The sequence below is a fragment of the Chiloscyllium plagiosum genome, chromosome 3, assembly GCF_004010195.1.
Source record: "Chiloscyllium plagiosum isolate BGI_BamShark_2017 chromosome 3, ASM401019v2, whole genome shotgun sequence".
Taxonomy (NCBI): Eukaryota; Metazoa; Chordata; class Chondrichthyes; order Orectolobiformes; family Hemiscylliidae; genus Chiloscyllium; species Chiloscyllium plagiosum.
In genome coordinates this window covers 6,481,744-6,502,346 of record NC_057712.1, presented here as the reverse complement: position 1 = coordinate 6,502,346, position 20,603 = coordinate 6,481,744, and the positions used below count along the sequence as shown (strand labels likewise).

General features: G+C 38.9%; 1 protein-coding gene across 15 annotated transcripts in view; it reads left to right on the top strand.

Moving 5' to 3' along the window:
* LOC122540602 (matrilin-3-like) overlaps positions 1–19,293 on the top strand; it is a 45,760-nt gene extending 26,467 nt beyond the window's left edge. For 8 of the 15 annotated variants that reach the window (XM_043676619.1, XM_043676538.1, XM_043676600.1 and 5 more), the window contains 10 exons: positions 817–939; positions 1,712–1,834; positions 3,711–3,833; positions 5,860–5,982; positions 6,754–6,876; positions 10,260–10,382; positions 14,097–14,219; positions 17,132–17,254; positions 17,716–17,820; positions 18,550–19,293. In XM_043676619.1, the coding sequence (XP_043532554.1) occupies positions 817–939; positions 1,712–1,834; positions 3,711–3,833; positions 5,860–5,982; positions 6,754–6,876; positions 10,260–10,382; positions 14,097–14,219; positions 17,132–17,254; positions 17,716–17,820; positions 18,550–18,605 (1,145 nt within the window). In that variant the 3' untranslated portion in view covers positions 18,606–19,293. The remainder of the gene's footprint in view (positions 1–816; positions 940–1,711; positions 1,835–3,710; positions 3,834–5,859; positions 5,983–6,753; positions 6,877–10,259; positions 10,383–14,096; positions 14,220–17,131; positions 17,255–17,715; positions 17,821–18,549) is intronic. The other 7 variants (XM_043676609.1, XM_043676583.1, XM_043676575.1 and 4 more) reach the window with 7 other exon arrangements.
* Positions 19,294–20,603: the final 1,310 nt, after the last annotated feature.

Here is a 20,603-nt window from a genome sequence, read left to right as displayed (position 1 = left end):
GGAGCTATGAACCTGCACTCCAAGGTCTCTTTGTTCAGCAACACTCCCTAGGACCTTACCATTAAGTGTATAAGTCCTGCTAAAATTTGCTTTCCCAAAATGCAGCACCTCACATTTATCTGAATTAAACTCCCTCTGCCACTTCTCAGCCCATTGGCCTTCTGGCCAAGATTCTGCTGTAATCTGAGGTAACCCTCTTCGCTGTCCACTACACCTCCAATTTTGGTGTCATCTACAAATTTACTAATTGTACCTCTTATGCTCACATCCAAATCATTTATGTAAATGACAAAAAGTAGAGGACCCAGCACCGATCCTTGTAGCACTCCACTGGTCACAGGCCTCAAGTCTGAAAAACATCTCTCCACCTCAATCCTCTGTCTTCTACCTTTGAGCCAGTTCTGTATCCAAATGGTTATTTCTCCCTGTATTCCATGAGATCTAACCTTGCTAATCAGTCTCCAATGGGGAACCTTGTCGACCACAAACACCATTTCACCCAGATATCTCGATGACAGTCTGCTAATGTCACTTCAGTGCTTGGCAGGAAATTAGATGCATGTTGGGTTGCAAATGTCCTCTAATACAGTCTGACAGGCAATCAGCCATACCAATGATTTCTGACAAGCCCGATACCACTTTTTTTGATTAATAATTGTACATTTGCTTATATATCTGACATAAATAAAACGATTTTGTGGGCAATGTTTTAGTTTATGATATTTGCTCCCGTTAAAACACAACAATGAAAACTAAGGTGTTTTTCTTTATCAATTTTTGTGGTTAAGATAAAATTAATGTAATGAAATATTTCAGGTGAGGATATGTGTGCTATTGGAAACCATGACTGTGAGCACATCTGTGTGAGCACAGCAACATCATATTACTGCCGGTGTCGTCCAGGTTTTACATTGAATGAGGATCAGAAAACCTGCTCACGTGAGTGACTTAGCAATATCATGTTGTTTATCTAAACTTCCACAGATCACTCAATAATCCCAGCAAATATTAATATTAATGTGTTTTGCTCAAAGTTTCATTATTAATGTTGAAAATGAACTAAAATGATTTCTAAAAATGTTAATCTATCACTCCAAAGTACATACGTCCATATTAGGGTAAGTATTTCATTAGGAGTTCTCATTATAAGTCTTAACTGCACTAAGTATGAGAGGAAATCATTAAAACCATGCATCAAGTTGGAAAGAGGTATTTCTGAGTGATATTATGAAGTTCATCTATCGAGCTTAAGACCTACATTGAACCATAACAGCAATTTGCATTAATATAGCACATGTTACACACTAATATAATCCAAGGCACTTCTCAGGAGCACTGTCAAACAAAATGTGTCATTGAGTCATGTGAGGACAGGTAAGAAACTGATGAGTTAAAAAGGAACAGCTTGATGGAGGAGATGAGGGTGGACAGCTTAATTTAACTCTGTCCGAACACTGCCTGATTGGTTCCGATATCTCCTGATGTGTCCTCGCAAGCAACTCAATCCACAAATAATCTCCAAGATCACCTATCAGCAAGACCAATTGTAGGTTTTCTTACATTCCTCACTGAAATACTTCTAATAACACATTTATATTTGCAATATTAGTATTTTGATTTTGGCTACAATTAAATTGCAACAATGAATGCCAGATTATATCCTTCATCAACTTTTGTAGATACAATCCAATTATTTAATGCAATGTTTCAGGTGAGGATATGTGTGCTATTGGAAGCCATGACTGTGAGCACATCTGTGTGAGCACAGCAACATCGTATCACTGCCGGTGTCGTCCAGGTTTTACATTGAATGAAGATCAGAAAACCTGCTCACGTAAGTGACTTAGCAATATCATGTTGTTTATCTAAACTTCCACTCAATAATCCCAGCAAATTATTTGTGGGCGGCACGGTGGCACAGTGGTTAGCACTGCTGCCTCACAGCCTGAGACCCGGGTTCAATTCCTGCCTCAGACGATTGACTGTGTGGAGTTTGCACGTTCTCCCCGTGTCTGCATGGGTTTCCTCCCACAGTCCAAAGATGTGCAGGTCAGGTGAATTGGCCATGCTAAATTGCCCGTAGTGTTAGGTAAGGGGTACATGTAGGGTATGGATGGGTTGCACTTCGGCGGGTCGGTGTGGACTTGTTGGGCCGAAGGGCCTGTTTCCACACTGTAATGTAAACTAAACTAAACAAATATTAATATTAATATGTTCCATTCTATGGTTCATTGTTAATGTTGAATATCAACTGAAGTGATTTCTAAAAATGTAAATCTATCACCCCAAGTTACAGCGTGCATATCAGGGTAATTATTTCATGAGGAGTTCTCATTATAAGTCTTAACTGCACTAAGTATGAGAGGAAATCATTAAAAACCATGCATCAAGGTGCAAAGAGGTATTTCTGAGTGATATTATGAAGTTCATGTATCCAGCTCAAGACCCACATTGAACCGTAACAGCAACTTGCATTAATAAAGCACCTGTTCCACACTAATATAATCCAGGGCACTTCTCATAGAGTCATAGAGTCATAGAGATGTACAGCATGGAAACAGACCCTTCGGTCCAACCTGTCCATGCCGACCACATATCCCAACCCAATCTAGTCCCACCTGCCAGCACCCGGCCCATAATCCCTCCAAACCCTTCCTATTCATATACCCATCCAAATGCCTCTTAAATGTTGCAATTGTACCAGCCTCCACCACATCCTCTGGCAGCTCATTCCATACACATACCACCCTTTGCGTGAAAAAGTTGTCCCTTAGGTCTCTTTTATATCTTTCCCCTCTCACCCTAAAGCTATGCCCTCTAGTTCTGGACTCCCCGACCTCAGTGAAAAGACTTTGTCTATTTATCCTATCCATGCCCCTCATAATTTTGTAAACCTCTATTATTTCACCCCTCAGCCTCTGATGCTCCAGGGAAAACAGCCCCAGCCTGTTCAGCCTCACCATGTAGCTCAGATCCTCCAACCCTGGCATCATCCTTGTAAATCTTTTCTGAACCCGTTCAAGTTTCACAACATCTTTCCGATATGAGGGAGACCAGAATTGCTTGCAATATTCCAACGTGACCTGTACAGCCGCAACATGACCTCCCAAATCCTGTACTCAATACTCTGACCAATAAAGGAAAACATACCAAACGCCTTCTTCACTATCCTATCCACCTGCGACTCCACTTTCAAGGAGCTATGAACCTGCACTCCAAGGTCTCTTTGTTCAGCAACACTCCCTCGGACCTTACCATTAATTGTATAAGTCCTGCTAAGATTTGCTTTCCCAAAATGCAGCACCTCACATTTATCTGAATTAAACTCCACATTGTCAAACAAAATGTGCCATTGAGTCATGTGAGGACAGGTAAACAACAGATGATTCAAAAAGGAACAGTTGGATGGAGGAGACAAAAGTGGACAGTTTGACTTAACTCAAGCTGAACACTGTCTGATTGGTTCAGATATCTTCTGATGTGTCCTAGCAAGCAACTCAATCCATAAATAATCTCCAAGATCACCTATCAGCAATTTTGTGGAACACCAGTTGTAGGTTTTCTTACCTGAAATACTTCTAATAACATATTTACATTTGCAATATTAATATTTTTAAATTTTGCTACAAATAAGTTGCAACGATGAATGCCAGATTGTATCCTTCATAATTTTTGCAGATGCAATCGAATTATTTAATGCATTATTTCAGGTGAGGATATGTGTGCAGCTGGAAACCATGACTGTGAGCACATCTGTGTGAGCACAGCAACATCGTATCACTGCCGGTGTCGTCCAGGTTTTACACTGAATGAGGATCAGAAAACCTGCTCACGTAAGTGACTTAGCAATATCATGTTGTTTATCTAAACTTCCACAGATCACTCAATAATCCCAGCAAATATTACTTTTCAAGTGTTTCACTCTATGTTTCATTGTTAATGTTGAAAATCAACTGAAGTAAAATTAGATTACATTAGATTACATTAGATTACATTACAGTGTGGAAACAGGCCCTTCGGCCCAACAAGTCCACACCGACCCGCCGAAGCGAAACCCACCCATACCCCTACATTTACCCCTTACCTAACACTACAGGCAATTTAGCATGGCCAATTCACCTGACCCTGCACATCTTTTGGAGTGTGGGAGGAAACCGGAGCACCCGGAGGAAACCCACGCAGACACGGGGAGAATGTGCAAACTCCACACAGTCAGTCGCCTGAGGCGGGAATTGAACCCGGGTCTCAGGCGCTGTGAGGCAACAGTGCTAACCACTGTGCCACCGTGCCGCCCACAACTTCATAAGTACTTCATAAAAATGTTCATCTATCACTCCAAGGTACATATATCCATATAGGCTATTTGTTTCAGTAGTAGCTCTCCTTATAAGTCCTAATTGCACTAATTTATGAGGGGAAAATCATTAAAACCATGCATCAAGGTGGAAAGAGGTATTGCTGAGTGATATTGTGAAGTTCACATATCCAGCTCAAGACCCACATTGAACCATAACAGCAACTTGCATTAATATAGCACCTGTGACGCAAATCAAGGCACTTCTCAGGAGCATTGTCAAACAAACTGTGTCACTGAGTCATGTGAGGACAGGTAAGCAACAGATGGGTCAAAAAGGAACATCTTGAAGGAGAAGATGAAGGTGGACAGCTTCATTTAACTCTGGCTGAACATTGCCTGATTGGTTCAGATATCTTCTGATGTGTCCTAGCAAACAACTCAACCAAAGATAATCGCCAAGATCACCTATTAGCAATTTTGTAGCGCACCAATTGTAGGTTTTCTTGCATTCCTCACCTGAAATATTTCTAATAGCACATTTCTATGTGCAATGTTAATATTTTTGTTTTGATTTTTGCTGTAATTGTAGTTCAACAATGAATGCTAGATGGTATCCTTCATTAGTTTTTATAGTTTAAAGATGTGAGGAGAAGATTTAAAAGGAACCTAAGGGTCAACATTTCCACACAGAGGGCGGTACATGTATGGAATGAGTTGCTAGAGTGGTAGAAACTGGTATAATTACAACATTTAAAGGGAATCTAGATGGGTATATGATTAGGAAGGGTTTAGAGGGATATGGGCCAAATGCTCGCAAATGGGCCTAGATTAATCTAGGATGACTGTTCGACATGGACGAGTTGGACAGGAGGGTCTATTTCCATGCGGTACAGCTCTATGGCTCTGTGAGTCCAAATATTTCAGGTGAGGATATGTGCGCAGTTGGAAACCATGACTGTGAGCACAGCAACATCGTATTACTGCCGGTGTTGTCCAGGTTTTATATTGAACGAGGATCAGAAAACCTGCTCACGTGAGTCTCTCACTGCTAACATGTTGTTCAACCACACTTTTAGTGTTGTAAAAGAAACTAAATCAATTCATAAATCTCTCATCCATAACTGTGTTATTTAATTCAGTGAGATGAGATGTGGTAATGTAGCTGGTACATCTGAAAGTGTAGGTTACGACACAAACTCAGACATCCTGAATGATCAGTAATTCACAAACACCACTTCACCCAGATATCTCGATGACAGTCTGCTAATGTCACTTCAGTGCTTGGCAGGAAATTAGATGCATGTTGGGTTGCAAATGTCCTCTAATACAGACTGACAGGCAGTCAGTCATACCAATGATTTCTGAGAAACCCTATACCCACTTGTTTTGATTAATAATTGTATATTTGCTTATATATCTGACATAAATAAAACATTTTTTATGGGCAATGTTTTAGTTTATGATATTTGCTTCCATTAAAACAGAAGAATGAATACTAGGGTGTTTTTCTTCATTAAAAACTTTTGTGGTTAGGATAAAATTAATGTAATGAAATATTTCAGGTGAGGATATGTGTGCTATTGGAAACCATGACTGTGAGCACATCTGTGTGAGCACAGCAACATCGTATCACTGCCGGTGTCGTCCAGGTTTTACATTGAATGAGGATCAGAAAACCTGCTCACGTAAGTGACTTAGCAATATCATGTTGTTTATCTAAACTTCCACAGATCACTCAATAATCCCAGCAAATATTAAGTGTTTTACTCTTTGTTGTTGAAAATCAACTAGATTGGTTCATAAAAATTGAATGGACTAAATGCCTTAAATCAGAAACACAAACAGAAATTGTTGGAAAAGCTCAGCAGGTCTGGCAGCATCTGTGAAGAGAAATCAAGAACTTAAGTTTTACATCTAGTGAGTCTGAGGAAGGGACACTGCACCTGAAACGTTACCTCTGATTTCTTTTCACTGGTGCTGCCATACCTGCTGAGCTTTTTCAGTAATTTTGTGTTTTGGTTCATAAAAATGTTGGTCTATCAAAAAAGGTACATACTTCAATATTAAGATATTTATCTCTATAGGAGTTGTGGTTGTAATTCCTAATTACACTTGTGTATGGGAGGAAGTCATTGAAACAATAGACCAAGGTGAAATAGGTATATCCGAGTAATATTAGAAAGTTCACATATCCAGCACAGGAACCACATTTACCCATAGCAACAATTTGTATTAATGTTGCACCTCTGATGCATTAATGCATTCCAAGGTACTTCTCAGGAGCACTGCCAAACAAAATTTGTCACTAAGTTATGTGATGACAGGTAAGCAATAGCTGAGTCAAAAAGGGACATCTTGAATGATGAGACAAAATTAAAATGCAACAATGAATGCCAAGGTTTCTTCTTTCATCAATTTTTAGAGAAATGACTCATTTATTTAATGGAATATTTCAGGTGAGGATATGTGTGCAGTTGGAAACCATGACTGTGAACATATCTGTGTGAGCACAGCAACATCATATTACTGCCGGTGTCATCCAGGTTTTACACTGAATGAGGATCAGAGAACCTGCTCACGTAAGTCTCTACTCAATGGGTTTACCCTGTGATGATGGCCGTGGATTATTCTGTGTGGTTATATCTTGTTGTATGAGCCTAAACATTACCTTTGTCCTTGTGATAACACAGAAGTGACCACCACAGATTCTTTGACACATAAGCAGAGTAGAAATTTCCCATTTTCTGTTGAAGTATTATGTCGAGTGAGTTTAATGGCACTCAGTCTGCCATCATTTGGAGCAATTTTTCTCATGTAAACTTCCACTCTTCATCACATCAACTTTGGAATTGAGCTCTTTCATGCTCATCTCATGTAATCTCAGGAGAAGCAGAAGAGCTCACCATTGCTGGGATGTTCTGGCCTATTTCTGCTCATTGAAACTCAGCTACACACCACCATATGTGCTGTAACTGTCCCTCACATTGTTACACAGACATAGCGCAGAGAGAAAATCTCATTCCCGCTTTGCACAAAGGGACCTCGAGATGCTCCCGATGTAGAGGAAGGCCATCTTTCTCCTACTGACGGTCAAATGAAGTCACATCACCAGACACAACCAGCCTGGGCACAGACAGTGGTCTGCAACAGTCCTGTGTCTCAGGGAATGCCCAGCAGCACAGGATAAAGGTTAATAATCATCTCTGTCCCATAAGGGCACGTGCCAACCACCTTCTCTCTGCTATCCCATGCTCACAAGACTGTCACTCACTGAACACACATCTCACCAAGGCTCAAGGACTACAACTCTCCCTACTGCATGCATAAGACCCCCATTACTGATCTCACACAGCTCATCATTCCAAACCACCAATCCTTCCTGCCCTTTGAATGTCCTAGATGCTTACCAAAGACACCTCACCATTTCTCCTGCTCCTACCAACACTAGCTGTCCTTCTGTCCACATTAATTTTACTCAATTCTGCCCTTTATCTCATTGCAGGGAAAAAAAACTATCCCACAACTGGGCGAGGAGGGCAAAGACCTTTTGAGGTGGGGGTGGGAGGCATCAGGATCCTCACTCCTTTCAAGGAGAAAATACTTGATTTGACTAGAGAGGAACAGAATTGCTCATAAGGGGATGGAGAGACATCAATGATGTAGCAATCGAGTAACCTTTGGGGTGTTTGTTGTGCAAGAGCTTTTAGGAATCTGACGCAACCTGATGATGTTGTCATGGAACTGTTTTCTGCATGGTGTAAATAGCACAATGTAGGAGGAGTTAACTATACTTGACTTGCATCCTCTTCAACAAGTGTCTAAAACCAAACTCTCAGGCATGGTGCTAAAACCCATGCAACAAATGAAGGTGGCAGTGACAGGGTCCACAGCCTAGAAAATTGTGGCAGACATGAAAGTCAAGAAACAGACCTGAAATCTACTGGAGAAGAGAAGAACTCAAAACATCATTTTTCCAAAACACAATTGTTGGTTAAGCTTTAAGTCCAGTTAGCAACCAGATGAGACTCAGAGCTGAATAGCTGTTGTGACAGATAATCTCTGAACATTAAAGTTCCGTAGATAAGTTCTCAAGACAACTGTAAATCAATGAGTGCTCTGTACATCCAGTAGTAGGGGAAACAAAAGGATCTAAAGTGGGAAAAATAACAGAGCACAATAACACTCTGCTTGTAACGAAGGAAATACATACAGATTCAACATCCATTAAAGCAGGCTGATTACAAGAATTGATCAGTTGGGGAGAAAACATAAGGAAACTAGGTTGGGAAAAGAAAAATTAAAAATTTTGACAGTTATGCAGCAGCTTTATACTATTCATCTGATGAATAATTATTAACAAGCAGATTAAAAAGATTTTTAAGTAACAATATTAAGGTACATTGATAAATTGGAAAAAAATGGTATGTGGCTTAATTAGTGAATCTATATCTACTATCTGAACTACACAAGTTATAACAAAAACTCATCTGTGGAAGAATCATCTTTGATCTCATAGATAAATCAGTTAACAAAGTGCAAGACTGAACTCAGATAGGCGAATTAACGCAAGAATAATTATTGCAAATGCCCCAAGCAGAGTCTCAAATTCCAAATGTTCGACTCTGACCCTGAAGATAAAAAAGCAGTAACTTACTCCATTCACTTTACACCTAGTATTAGTCATTTTAAGCAGATCCAAGCTGGTAAGGTTCCAGGTTTCCATTCTTGCTAGTTCCAGGCCACACCAGATGCAAGAGGACCCTCCCCATCCTCACATTCCCCTTTACATTGCTGTTTCTGTGGCCCCTATAATCTTTCAGCTATTCCTCATTTCTGTTGAGCCCTTTTAGATAACAAATAATGTCCCACTTCACCTTCTTTACAAATTTCAATGCCTTGCTTGCTTTACACCTTCCCAAGCTGGAGAGCAACTTAATAGTCTGCCCACACTTGGAAACGTTGAAGAGTTATTAATGAAGAAAAATTTAAAAGGAGATCCTCAGGATTCATTTTAATTTGCGATCTGTCATGAGAGACTTCATGACATAGAAGTTGGATATGACAGTGTTTAGTGTAGATATTGATAATTATTCCATTTTCTGCTTGATTATAGTGTGCTGAACTGATAGCCACATGAAGGAAATTTTATTTTTAGGTATATGCTGTAAGGTATTTGTTGCCCTACTGTAAGCATCTGCCAGTCAGGGTAAACTATTAAGTTTGTTTTCACACCAATGCACAAAATTCAGCAGATTCCAATTCTCTGTTCAGGCCAATAGAAAGTGTTTATTTTTGTTTTATGAGTTTGGAGTTAACAGGGAATATAAAAATGATTTGAATATGTCCTTTACATGGATTCAAAGGAGAAGGTGAGTGAGGTAGATTAAATTTTACTTCTTCACATTTCTATCTTCCTGTGATAACATTCCATCACTATGGGTATAACTTTTTTTGGTTAATTTTGTCCAGATTTTATTTTTCTAACTCATTTGCTTTTACATCTACAAACCACTCCAATTAACACGGCCACCAAAGATTAACAATGTCACCAAACCCATGTTCTCTGAATTCCTGAAAACTCCAGATTTACGAATTATAAGTGAATATTGTCTGGGTATCATCATTTCTGATAAATTAATGATTCCCCTTTATAAATCAATACAGCGTTCCTGATGAAGGCTTATGCCTGAAACATTGATTCTCCTGCTCCTCAGATGCTGCCTGACCTACTGTGCTTTTCCAACACCACACTTTTCAACAGCATTCCTAATAAATGAAGATTGTCATGAAGTTTGAAATATTTTTGTAAACAGGCAACTCTATATATTCTTTTCAGATGCCTAAATTTATTCTTGAATTGAAATTTGCTCTTCCTGTCACTGTAAATGTTGAAAATGCATAATTTGAATTCATAGAACCTTTTAATGGATAATGTCACATTAAATCTAATGAAATATTTCAGAGTTGGATGCATGTGCTATTGGAAACCATGACTGTGAGCAAATATGTGTGAGCACAGCAACATCCTATTACTGCAGATGTCGTCCAGGTTTTACATTAAATCAGGATCTGAAAACATGCTCACGTAAGTCATTAACTATTGGGTGTATGACACATTATGATAGACGTGTCCTAATTTGTGTGCTTATGTTTGGTTGTGGTGTGAGCTTAAATGCTGTCTATATTCTTATGATATCAATAAATGATTATCATAGATTCTTTGACTTATGCACAGTTCTTTGGAAGAATTCTTTCAATTGATAATGTTGATAATTCATAATAATTATTAATACACTTGTTGATAAATAACTCTTAGATACTTTTATGTCATCTGCAGAGAAAGAAAATTTTATCAAGAGATTCAAACTTGTAGTTACTCGTTTAAAAAAATGACAAGATTTCACATTTTAAAACTTTTATTGTAATAAATAATTTAATAACACTATTGACTAAACACTATTTTCTGTTTTGTAGCCAACTTATATTTTAAACTATAGAAAGGAATGTTCCCCTTTTGTATTTGTCATACAGCATTTTTCACAGAATTACAGTCCTTATAGCAAACAGGCCGCAGGTTATCTTTATCAACATTTCGCTGAGTTAGTAATATTGAATCACCATCTCCAAAGTTTTGGAGAGTTTCTCAAATCACTGCCAGCGGTGAAGCCAGGCTATCCCAGGACAGATCGCCAGGGATCCTGAGCGTGCTGTAGAATTTGTGTCTTTGAATAGAGACTGTCTTCTTTACACATCGGGCTTTGTTGCTTGCAGAGCCAAACAGCCTTCTCTGTCTGTGAAGCATACAGAACTGTGACAGTCTGTGATGGTCACTGACTTGAAAGGAAGCCTGCAAATGGATCTCACGATTGGTTTTCTCTGCTCCTCTCCCACAGCAGCATTAAAAACATGAACACATTCAGGTAGAAGTGCTGGTTATCTACTTTTGATGTCAACCTCTCTTTCATTTTGAAAAATGAACAGTTTGCTGCACAACTGTTAGAATCCAATGCCTAGAACACCTTTCTGGGCTATTTGTAGCCATTCCCTCAGTGACCTATCCCAATGAATCCCCACCCCAGTCTTGAGCTTTCCACTTCCTCCAGGACCTTATGGACTGGCTTTTGATAAATTCCCTGAATTTTAATACCATTGTCCTCAGGATTAACCTTGGCCCAGCACCTGGACTGCCTTAGCAGGACAGCCTGACTGAATGTAACCCAGCCCCTGGGCTAATGGCTCCGCCACAACCTGACTGATCTATCTGAAATTCCCAGACTGGTTGCATTTGACCTGCAGGACTGACTGTGGCCCAATCTCCATCTGCAAGGGCACAGATCTCTGGGATCTGACACGACCAAATGCATAACTGACCATTGCCATCCCCCTGGACTGTTGTGGTACCCCTTGACTGACTGCAGACCCCATGAAGGACTGGTCCCTTTTGCTTTTCAGACAGAGTCATTTGCTTTAAATATAGATTGTGTGTTTGCCATATTAACTGCTTGCACATGCTGTAGGTGTGACATTACATAGCATCATGTCTGTCCGCCTAACTGTTCAGCACTCTGAACTGTGACACCACTCTGACAAGAAAAATCCATTGACTAAAGCACAGTTTATCTTTGGTGCGAACAATGAAATAGATAATTTATTTCCTTCGACGTCCTGTATCAAACCTCTTCTATTTACCACATTCTCTAGAGAGAAATGCACATCTTTTGTTAATAGCGAGCTTTGAGCCAACCCCTCCCCCTGAGTCTATATCTCTGGTGGTTCCTTTATTAAGCAAGAATGAAATCTCGAATCACTCTCAAATAAAAAGTTCCCTTAATCTTTTACAGTCCAATTTGCAATCATTATAAGTACATTGGATGGCCTCACTTTGTCAAAAACTTCATTCAATGGTGTGGAATTCTCTGGAGAAACTTCAGCGGACCCTTAAAAGTTGCTCTCTTGGATTTTACCTTCCAGCAGCTGGCTTCCACATGCTCTACTTTACAGCAAAAATGCCACTTTTCTTCAATCATTTTTATGTCCCAATTTCATTGAAAGTGCTAATTGAAGCATCTGCCATTTTAATTTGACCAGCCTTTCAGTAAAATTTGTATCCTGATTATTAACAATTCATTTTTCTCTCCAACTTCTGTGTGATTAGATTAGATTAGATTACTTACAGTGTGGAAACAGGCCCAACAAGTCCACACCGACCCGCCGAAGCGCACCCACCCAGACCCATTCCCTTACGTTTACCCCTGCACCTAACGCTACGGACAATTTAGCGTGGCCAATTCACCTAACCTGCACATTTTTGGACTGTGGGAGGAAACCGGAGCACCTGGAGGAAACCCACGCAGACACGGGGAGAACGTGCAAACTCCACACAGTCAGTGTGAGTTTGCAAATGATGATCAGTTCTTTAGTTTGTAAATGTTTGTGCATAAGCTTCCAGAACAAGTTCATTTGCATTAAGCGCAGTTTTACAATGTGTCTGACTGTATCATAATGTGTGGACTGTTCATCAGAGGAGGTTAAATAAACCTCCAAAGCACTTGGTAAGAAGATTTCAAAATGTCTTGTCGTCACTGTAACTTCATAGCAATTTTCTCAAAGAGCATAAAATATATTTCACCTCCTTCCTCACCGACACTGAATTTAGGCAATAGGCAAACATTTCTTGCCAAATCAAAACTAGGAATTAAATCTGATCCCTCGTCAACATGTCTGTTACTCTTTGTTCTTGAAATCAAAGATTTTCTCTGTTCAGTTCAAATTTTCATGCTTCCCTTTTTTTGATTTTCTTTTTCTTCCTAATTTAGATTTTTGCATTTTTCCTTATTTGGAATCATAGAATCCCGACATAATGGAAGCAGGGCATTCAGCCCATCAAATCCACATCAACCCAATCACTGTAACCCTGCAAATCCCATGGCCAATTCACCTAACCTGCTTTGGGAGGAAACGAGAGCACTCAGAGGAGGTCCACGCAGACAAGGGGAGAACGTGCAAACATCACATAGACAGTTGTCCAAAGGTGGAATTGAACCTGGGTCTCGAGAGTTAAGAGGCAGCAGTGCTAACCACTGAATCACCATGATATTTCTCAAACTCAAATCTTTGCTTTTTTTTTCTATTTGTTTTGAGGTCAAGTATTTTTCATTTCTGTTTTATTTTCCCTGCCTTTCAAGTTCATTAGTAACCTAAATCCTCACCAACTCAGTCTGGGTGGAATCTGGAATAACATTTTTCATCCTCAAGGTGCATAGGTTGAGCCAATTATTTCTTACGTCCCAATACCTACTTTCAAATCTTTTTCTAAGGTTTCTGCCATCACTTTTTAATTACCTTTTTTCAAGTGTAACAAATTCTCTCTTTCACAAAAGGGAAACATTTTTTCAGCATTCAATACAGCAAACATCTCTGTGACATCTTATTCTTCTAAACTTTAGCAAATCAGAGAGCACTCATTTCAGGATGTGGATTTAAATAAAAAGCTGCCAATTTTGTTAAGAGCTCTGTGGAGACTGATAATTTGAAAAGAGATGCAAAATTCCACTTACTAATTCAAAGAATGACGTAATGTGATTTTATGGGCTTCCCAACTGTAAATCTGTTGAAGGCAGATCTTTAAAGTTGGCACATTACCAAGTTCCTAGGGTAACAATTATAGATTTGCTCATTTACCCACAGTCTATATTGTAGCAAAACATTTTACACTGAGGTGTTAATGTTTGTGTGCAATTACCATTTTAACTAAATACAATAATGGATGGGGTATATTAAATGTAATCTTTGATTTCAGGTTTGAATATGTGTACTGCTGGAAACCACGACTGTGAGCAAATATGTGTAAACACTACAACAGGGTATAACTGCAGATGTCGTCCAGGTTTCATATTGAATGAGGACCAGAAAACCTGCTCACGTAAGTCACCTTCCACCCGGGATTTGTAAAGTTACAATATTCCTGTGCTGCTCTGGAAAATCACATTTAATGTAACTGATATAAGCCTTATGATAATAATTGTGTATTCTTCCAGTCTCACACAGTTCTTGTAAAGTTTAGGGCTGTACTTTGCCATCCTATATTGGGCCAGAAGGGATACCAGCAGGAGAAAATGACAGCTGATGACTTGTGTTCCCTCTGCAAATGGCTGTCATGGCACTGAGGTTGAGAATGAAATTACAACATTCCTAATGCATTTAAGGGCAAAGTAAAAGACATTTTTTTCAGACTGTCTGAGACTTTGCAGGAGTAGGCTTTGAAGCCCTCGGTGTTCAGACTTGGTAAGTGCAGGTAAGTAGCAGGTCAGCAAGAACATTTTCTTTTAGTGGCAGGCCAACTAACATGGAAAAGTGCTCATTCCCTGAAATGAATAATAGGAGAAGCACATTGATGTACAGTCAAAGAAACAGAACGTTATCACTTAATTGTTTGTCATTTACCTGGCATCACCTGGGCAATGGATGACTGATCAAGGCTGTCAAGTCTTCATCAGGCCAACATGGAAGGATGCAGACTGAAATGGGCACAGGACCCTCAGAAATAGAAACAAATGAAACTGCAGAGCAGAAGTGTACAGATGACTGAAGGTGCCCTTGGCATCAGGAGACCAGAAAAGAAGTCACCAAGAAAGAGATACTACCCTCAGCTACTTGGACAGTTGGAAATTCATTGCTGAAGGAGAATGCAATACTCCAGGCAAATGCATCCTCAGTGAAGAGCTCACTCCTTAATCCACTGACAGCCCTGCCTTGCCAGTCACGGTAATCAGACCCATGAATTTCTTCTTTAGATCCTGCCAAGGCCCAGCCTTTGGATCTCTGTGGAATTTCAGAGTTGAGTGCTCATCACCAGAACATCCAGGTGACACATCCCATTTTTCCAAGGCTGGAAACTCAATCAGATTTCCACTGATGGAGCTTTGTCAGCTTACAGAGCACTGGGCCTCACTGCCATTTTCTATTGCTCCAAACTGTAGACAATTGTCATATTGCCATCAACGCACCCACTAGCCACCCAGAAATGTTCACTAATAGGATGGATTGGCTCTTCCTGAATCTGCATCTCATCTGCGACCACAAGGAGTTCTTCCTCCATGTGTATCTATGGTAACTGTGAGACATTATTCTTCATCAGCCAGGCCTTCCTAGTTATTCGGTCTCACTTCCCAAGTCCATGGATAGATTTTTGGGGAGTTATTCTTTGGGAAGGTAGTTCCTCATCATTCTATAACAGTAATGACTCGAGCCCATCTGCTCACTAGAACCTTCACAGGTTAAGATGTTAAAGATGTACTTTTGCAGTCTACTACTTGAGTGGTGTCCCACTATACACCATGTTCAAGGGTTTCTTAAATGGTTGCAGTTTGCTTTGTCCTTCACAATATCACAAGGATGCGGAAACAATTGAAGGACTGAGCTCATCTGTGAAACAGAAGCAGCATCAGGTGGAGGAAAGTACGTAACACCAGATTATGGTCCAACAGGTTTTATTTGAAATCACAAGCTTTCAGAGCGCTGCTCATTTGTCAGGTGAAGTAATTTCTGGACTGTAACCTGGTGTTGTGTGACTTCTGACCTTGTCCGCCCCAGTCCAACACTGGCACCTCCACATCATGGGAGATAGTAGGACAGGAGACGATAGGGGGACTGACTGCTGTGTGAGCTGGTCCAGTTGAACTTGAAGGTGTTCGGACCAGGGTGTTACAACAAGATCTTTGCAGAAAGCACAATTTTGAAGGATTATCTGATCCAGGGAAAGCTCATCTAACATAATTCAAGGTCTGTGGGACTGATACATGCGTGTGAATTCTTTAAGCCCATGCTTTGACAAGGAAGGACAATTATTCCTTAGGACTGTGACATCCTATCTTCATGGAGGCTTGAATTACTGCCTGGAGTCTTCACTGTCACCAGTGAGAAGCTACTATTTTGTTTACACATTATTATTCCTGTTTTGTACTATTTTTCGCAAATTTGTGCATCGTGTTGCAAAGGGGTTTTCTTTGAAATCTTGATCAGTCAAGATTCGGAGATGCCGGTGTTGGACACCGGCATTGTCACCTGATGAAGGAGCGTCGCTCCGAAAGCTAGTGTGCTTCCAATTAAACCTGTTGGACTATAACCTGGTGTTGTGCGATTTTTAACTTTGATCCGTCAAGGCAGACTTTCGAATGTGTTTTAAATAAAGGCAATAAAGATTCAGCAGAACAATTTTTAACCACATTCCACACACTTGCCAACAATTCAAGCAGAACATGAAGCAGCAGTCACAACAAAGTCTAGCGAAATGAGCCTTTTATGAATCCACTCTGGGGTGAGCCCACCTCCAATGCTGGCTCCTGTCTGCTTCCTCAGGTTGCAGCTCCACCAATAAAGTGAGGATGGAATAAACATCTCTCTGAGTGATAGTATGAAGTTCCCATATCCAGCACATTACCCATATCCAAAACAACATACATTTATCAAGCATCTTACCTTAGTAATATATCAGAAGGCACTTGACAGGAATATCACCAAATACAATATTCGTACAGGTGACCAAAGCTTCAGTAGTGTTTTGAAAGAGAGAGAGTAGGAGAGTTTTGTTTAACTTTAGTCAAACACTACACGGTTGAGCTTGAATATCCCATGATGTGGCTCAACTGTGTTGTATGAGTAATTTTAAGGAGGTCCACTCCTCAGGGTACAGAACTTTGCTTACATTTCCTGTGCACTTATTTTTGTGGAACATGTTAACTTTCTGCTTTTGATTATTGCAGCATTGAATTTAGGTTGAATTTCAGCTCTTTTTTTTCCTGGATTAGAGGCACTAAATTGAATTAAAACTTTCAGGTGTGGATTTGTGCGCCATTGGAAACCATGACTGTGAACAAATATGTGTAAGCACAACAACAGGCTATCACTGCAAGTGCCATACAGGTTTTATATTGAATGTGGACCAAAAAACCTGTGCAAGTAAGCTACTTACCTCTAACAAAATTTGACACTTTAGAACACTTTTCCAAAAATTTAATACCATTATTTAATAAATTAACAAGCAATTGATTCTGATATCCTGAGGCCTAACCCAATTTATTGCTGGCAATACATCTCATGCTAATTTATTTACAATAATTAAAGTTAATCTTGAGGTGGAATCCTCTAGATATTTGACCTACTTCTTTGAATTACTTTTCCTGACACTTGCCTGTTGTTCTTTGAAAACATTATCAAAGCATTTTTTTTTAACTGGAGTGAGATATTATTTCAATAAAAGATAATCTGGCATTTTTGCATGGGTGGTTTTCATTTTAAAAAAACATTGAACTATTTTCCGTGCCGTTTTACAAATGCAGTTAAATTATTAGTCTGTCATTGCAAACAAAATCTGCACAGTAACCATGTCTGTAATCACAGAATAGAATTTTACTTTGCAGAAGAAGCTCAGAGAAAAATCACGATTGAAGATCCCTGCAAGTGTGAAGCTTTGCTTGATTTTCAAAGAGACGTCCAGTCCAATTTCCAAGCACTGGCTAGTAAAAATATCCTTTTTAATAATTAGTTTTGAATCTCCATCCAGATTTCTTTTGTTCCAGGTTGCATAATGAATTTTGTAACGAGACTACTATGCTTCTATAGATCTAAATGAAGTTAAAATAGTTGTTGAAGCAATAATAGAATATAATAAGGTGAATGAAAAATTTTTTTTACTGGTACTTCTGGTCATTTATAACTGTACAAACATTACATTTTGAGCTTCCGGATATATAGCAGATACATTTACAAGTGTGGTCAGGATCATATTTAGCAAGCGGATATTACTAACATTTGGCTGGCAACAGTGAAGAGGTTTAGCTAGTATTATTACACGTTAACAGAAAGGTTCAGCACAGATTCATATCCTTCCATTATATCGATGACACAGATAGATGAAGGGCTTTTGCTCGAAACATCAATTTTTCTGTTTCTGTCCTGCTGTGCTTTTCCAGCACCACACTAATCTTAACTCTAATCTCCAGCATCTGCAGTACCCACTTCTGCCACAGATAAATATAGATTGATTACATCTATTATCTCGACATCATGCCTGTAGGAAAGGATTAGACAGATCATGAAAATTAGAATTGATTGAAAGAAATAAAATGAAATGTGATTTTCATGGCCTTTTCATTGTGAATGATAATGCTTGATTTGGTCAGTAATATACAGTTTATAACTATTGTAAGGTCATATTTACAAACCTAATGTAGTAATCCTTAACTATTTCATACTAAATCAAGTAACAAAAAAAATACGAGCATTTGAAAACCAGCTGCGTCGATTCTGAACATTATGTGAGCACTCTGTTTGAAGAGTACATCTTATTTGTCATTTCTTTTTGGCTAAGTGACCATATTGAGCACAGTTCTTTGCAAGCTTCCATTATAATCTTGATCAGACTAATTACTTTTATTGCTGTGCTGCAGCTATAGATTTAAAAACAAAAGTAGAGAATAATAAGAGATGCCATGAAGAAAACTGAAGCCATTCATTCAGGTGTTACTATATATTGGCTCAGTTGTTGAAAGTATTGATTTTACTACTGTGACATATTGCATAAGTGATATATATCAATATTAGTCTTAACTGTATACACTTCACAAATAAGTTGGTAGAGAAAAGAAATTAGGAGTAAAGGAATGCTTAAATATATTATGTAGAAAATATACCACCTGATTGATCTATTTTGTTGTCATAAATACCATGTTTTGAACATAAATAACCATTAATTCTTGTCACTATGGATGCTATGGACAAGAATACGCATAATGTATATTTGAATTCAACTCTAATGTATTCTATTTTCATATCCAGTAAAATGTATATTTGACAGTAAAGAAGTTAAATAAATCGCTTTGTTTTCTGATGTTTGTGTTCGTAATTCAACTATTATTGTAGCTGATATAAATGTATGGAAGATTGTGAAAATGCACCAAATGGCTAGTTTTCTATTCATTCAATCCCACCAGCATGCATTAAAATTTATCTTTGATTTAATTAAACTTTGTTTATTTTCAATTACTTTACCTTTGTATATTAACATACACCATCTCTTGATCTAATTTGATCCAATACTTATATTTAGTTGAAGGTATTAAACAAAACATTACTCCATTGCCCTTAAAGATTTGGGGGGCACGGTGGCACAGTGGTTATCACTACTGTCTCACAGTGCCAGAGACCCAAGTTCAATTCCCGCCTCAGGTGACTGTGCAAACTCCGCACATTCTCCCTATGTCTGCGTGGGTTTCCTCCGGGTGTTCCGGTTTCCTCCCACAGTCCAAAAATGTGCAGGTTAGGTGAATTGGCCATGCTAAATTGCCTGTAGTGTTAGGTGTAGGGGAATGGGTCTGGGTGGGTTGCTCTTCGGAGGGTCGGTGTGGACTTGTTGGACCGAAGGGCCTGTTTCCACACTGTAAGTAATCTAATCATATTAAAAATCAAAGTCCAATTATTTGAGACATTTTGTAACAAAAAAAAAGAGTAAACTCTGACAAAATCTGCTGCTTTCCCTAACTGATTCTTCCTGTCATATATCTCGGTGTACCAGCTAGCATCATCACATTGAGGATAATTCTTCTTGCAGAAGGCTGGGTTTAAATATCAGCGTTGCATATGAGTTCATAGATGTCTTATGAAACTTGTCTTAGTCTAATAGCTTCTCCCATAATGAGGATATCATTTTATGGCAAACAGAGATGGCAATCGACTTTTGGCTTGAACAGCTGCCTTTGCTTTGTATCTCAATCTTCACTCTCAGGTGGTACACTTGTTTATTACAAGATCTTGACCCTAATTTTAATAATAACTTGCTATTTTGATTGTGATTGGGCATCTGCTTCCGACAATTTCATGTTAATTGCATGTATGTTCATGGAAGTTTTGAGTCTTTCAAACATTTCCTTTCTATTCTCTCCTCATGTAATTGTTGAGTTTCCTTTGAAAAGTATTCAAACTATTTGCCTATGGTAACAAAGTTCCATACTGTAATCACTGTTTGAGTAAACAAAATTCTCCTTATTTCCCAATTGGATTTACCAGGAATATCTAATTTTTAATGACTCCTTGTTTAGACCCTGTGTAAGTGGAAACCCTCGACATCAACTCTGTCCAATCCATTCATAATTTTAAAGACTTCTATCAGGTATTTTCAGAGTCTTCTCCTACCTAAAGGAAAGAATTTCAATCAGTTGAAGCTTTCCCGATGACTCAGACAGAGTCTCTAAGTTCCAGTGTCCTTTTTGTCTATCATTTCCTCACTTTAAAAAAATATAGAGAGTAGAAC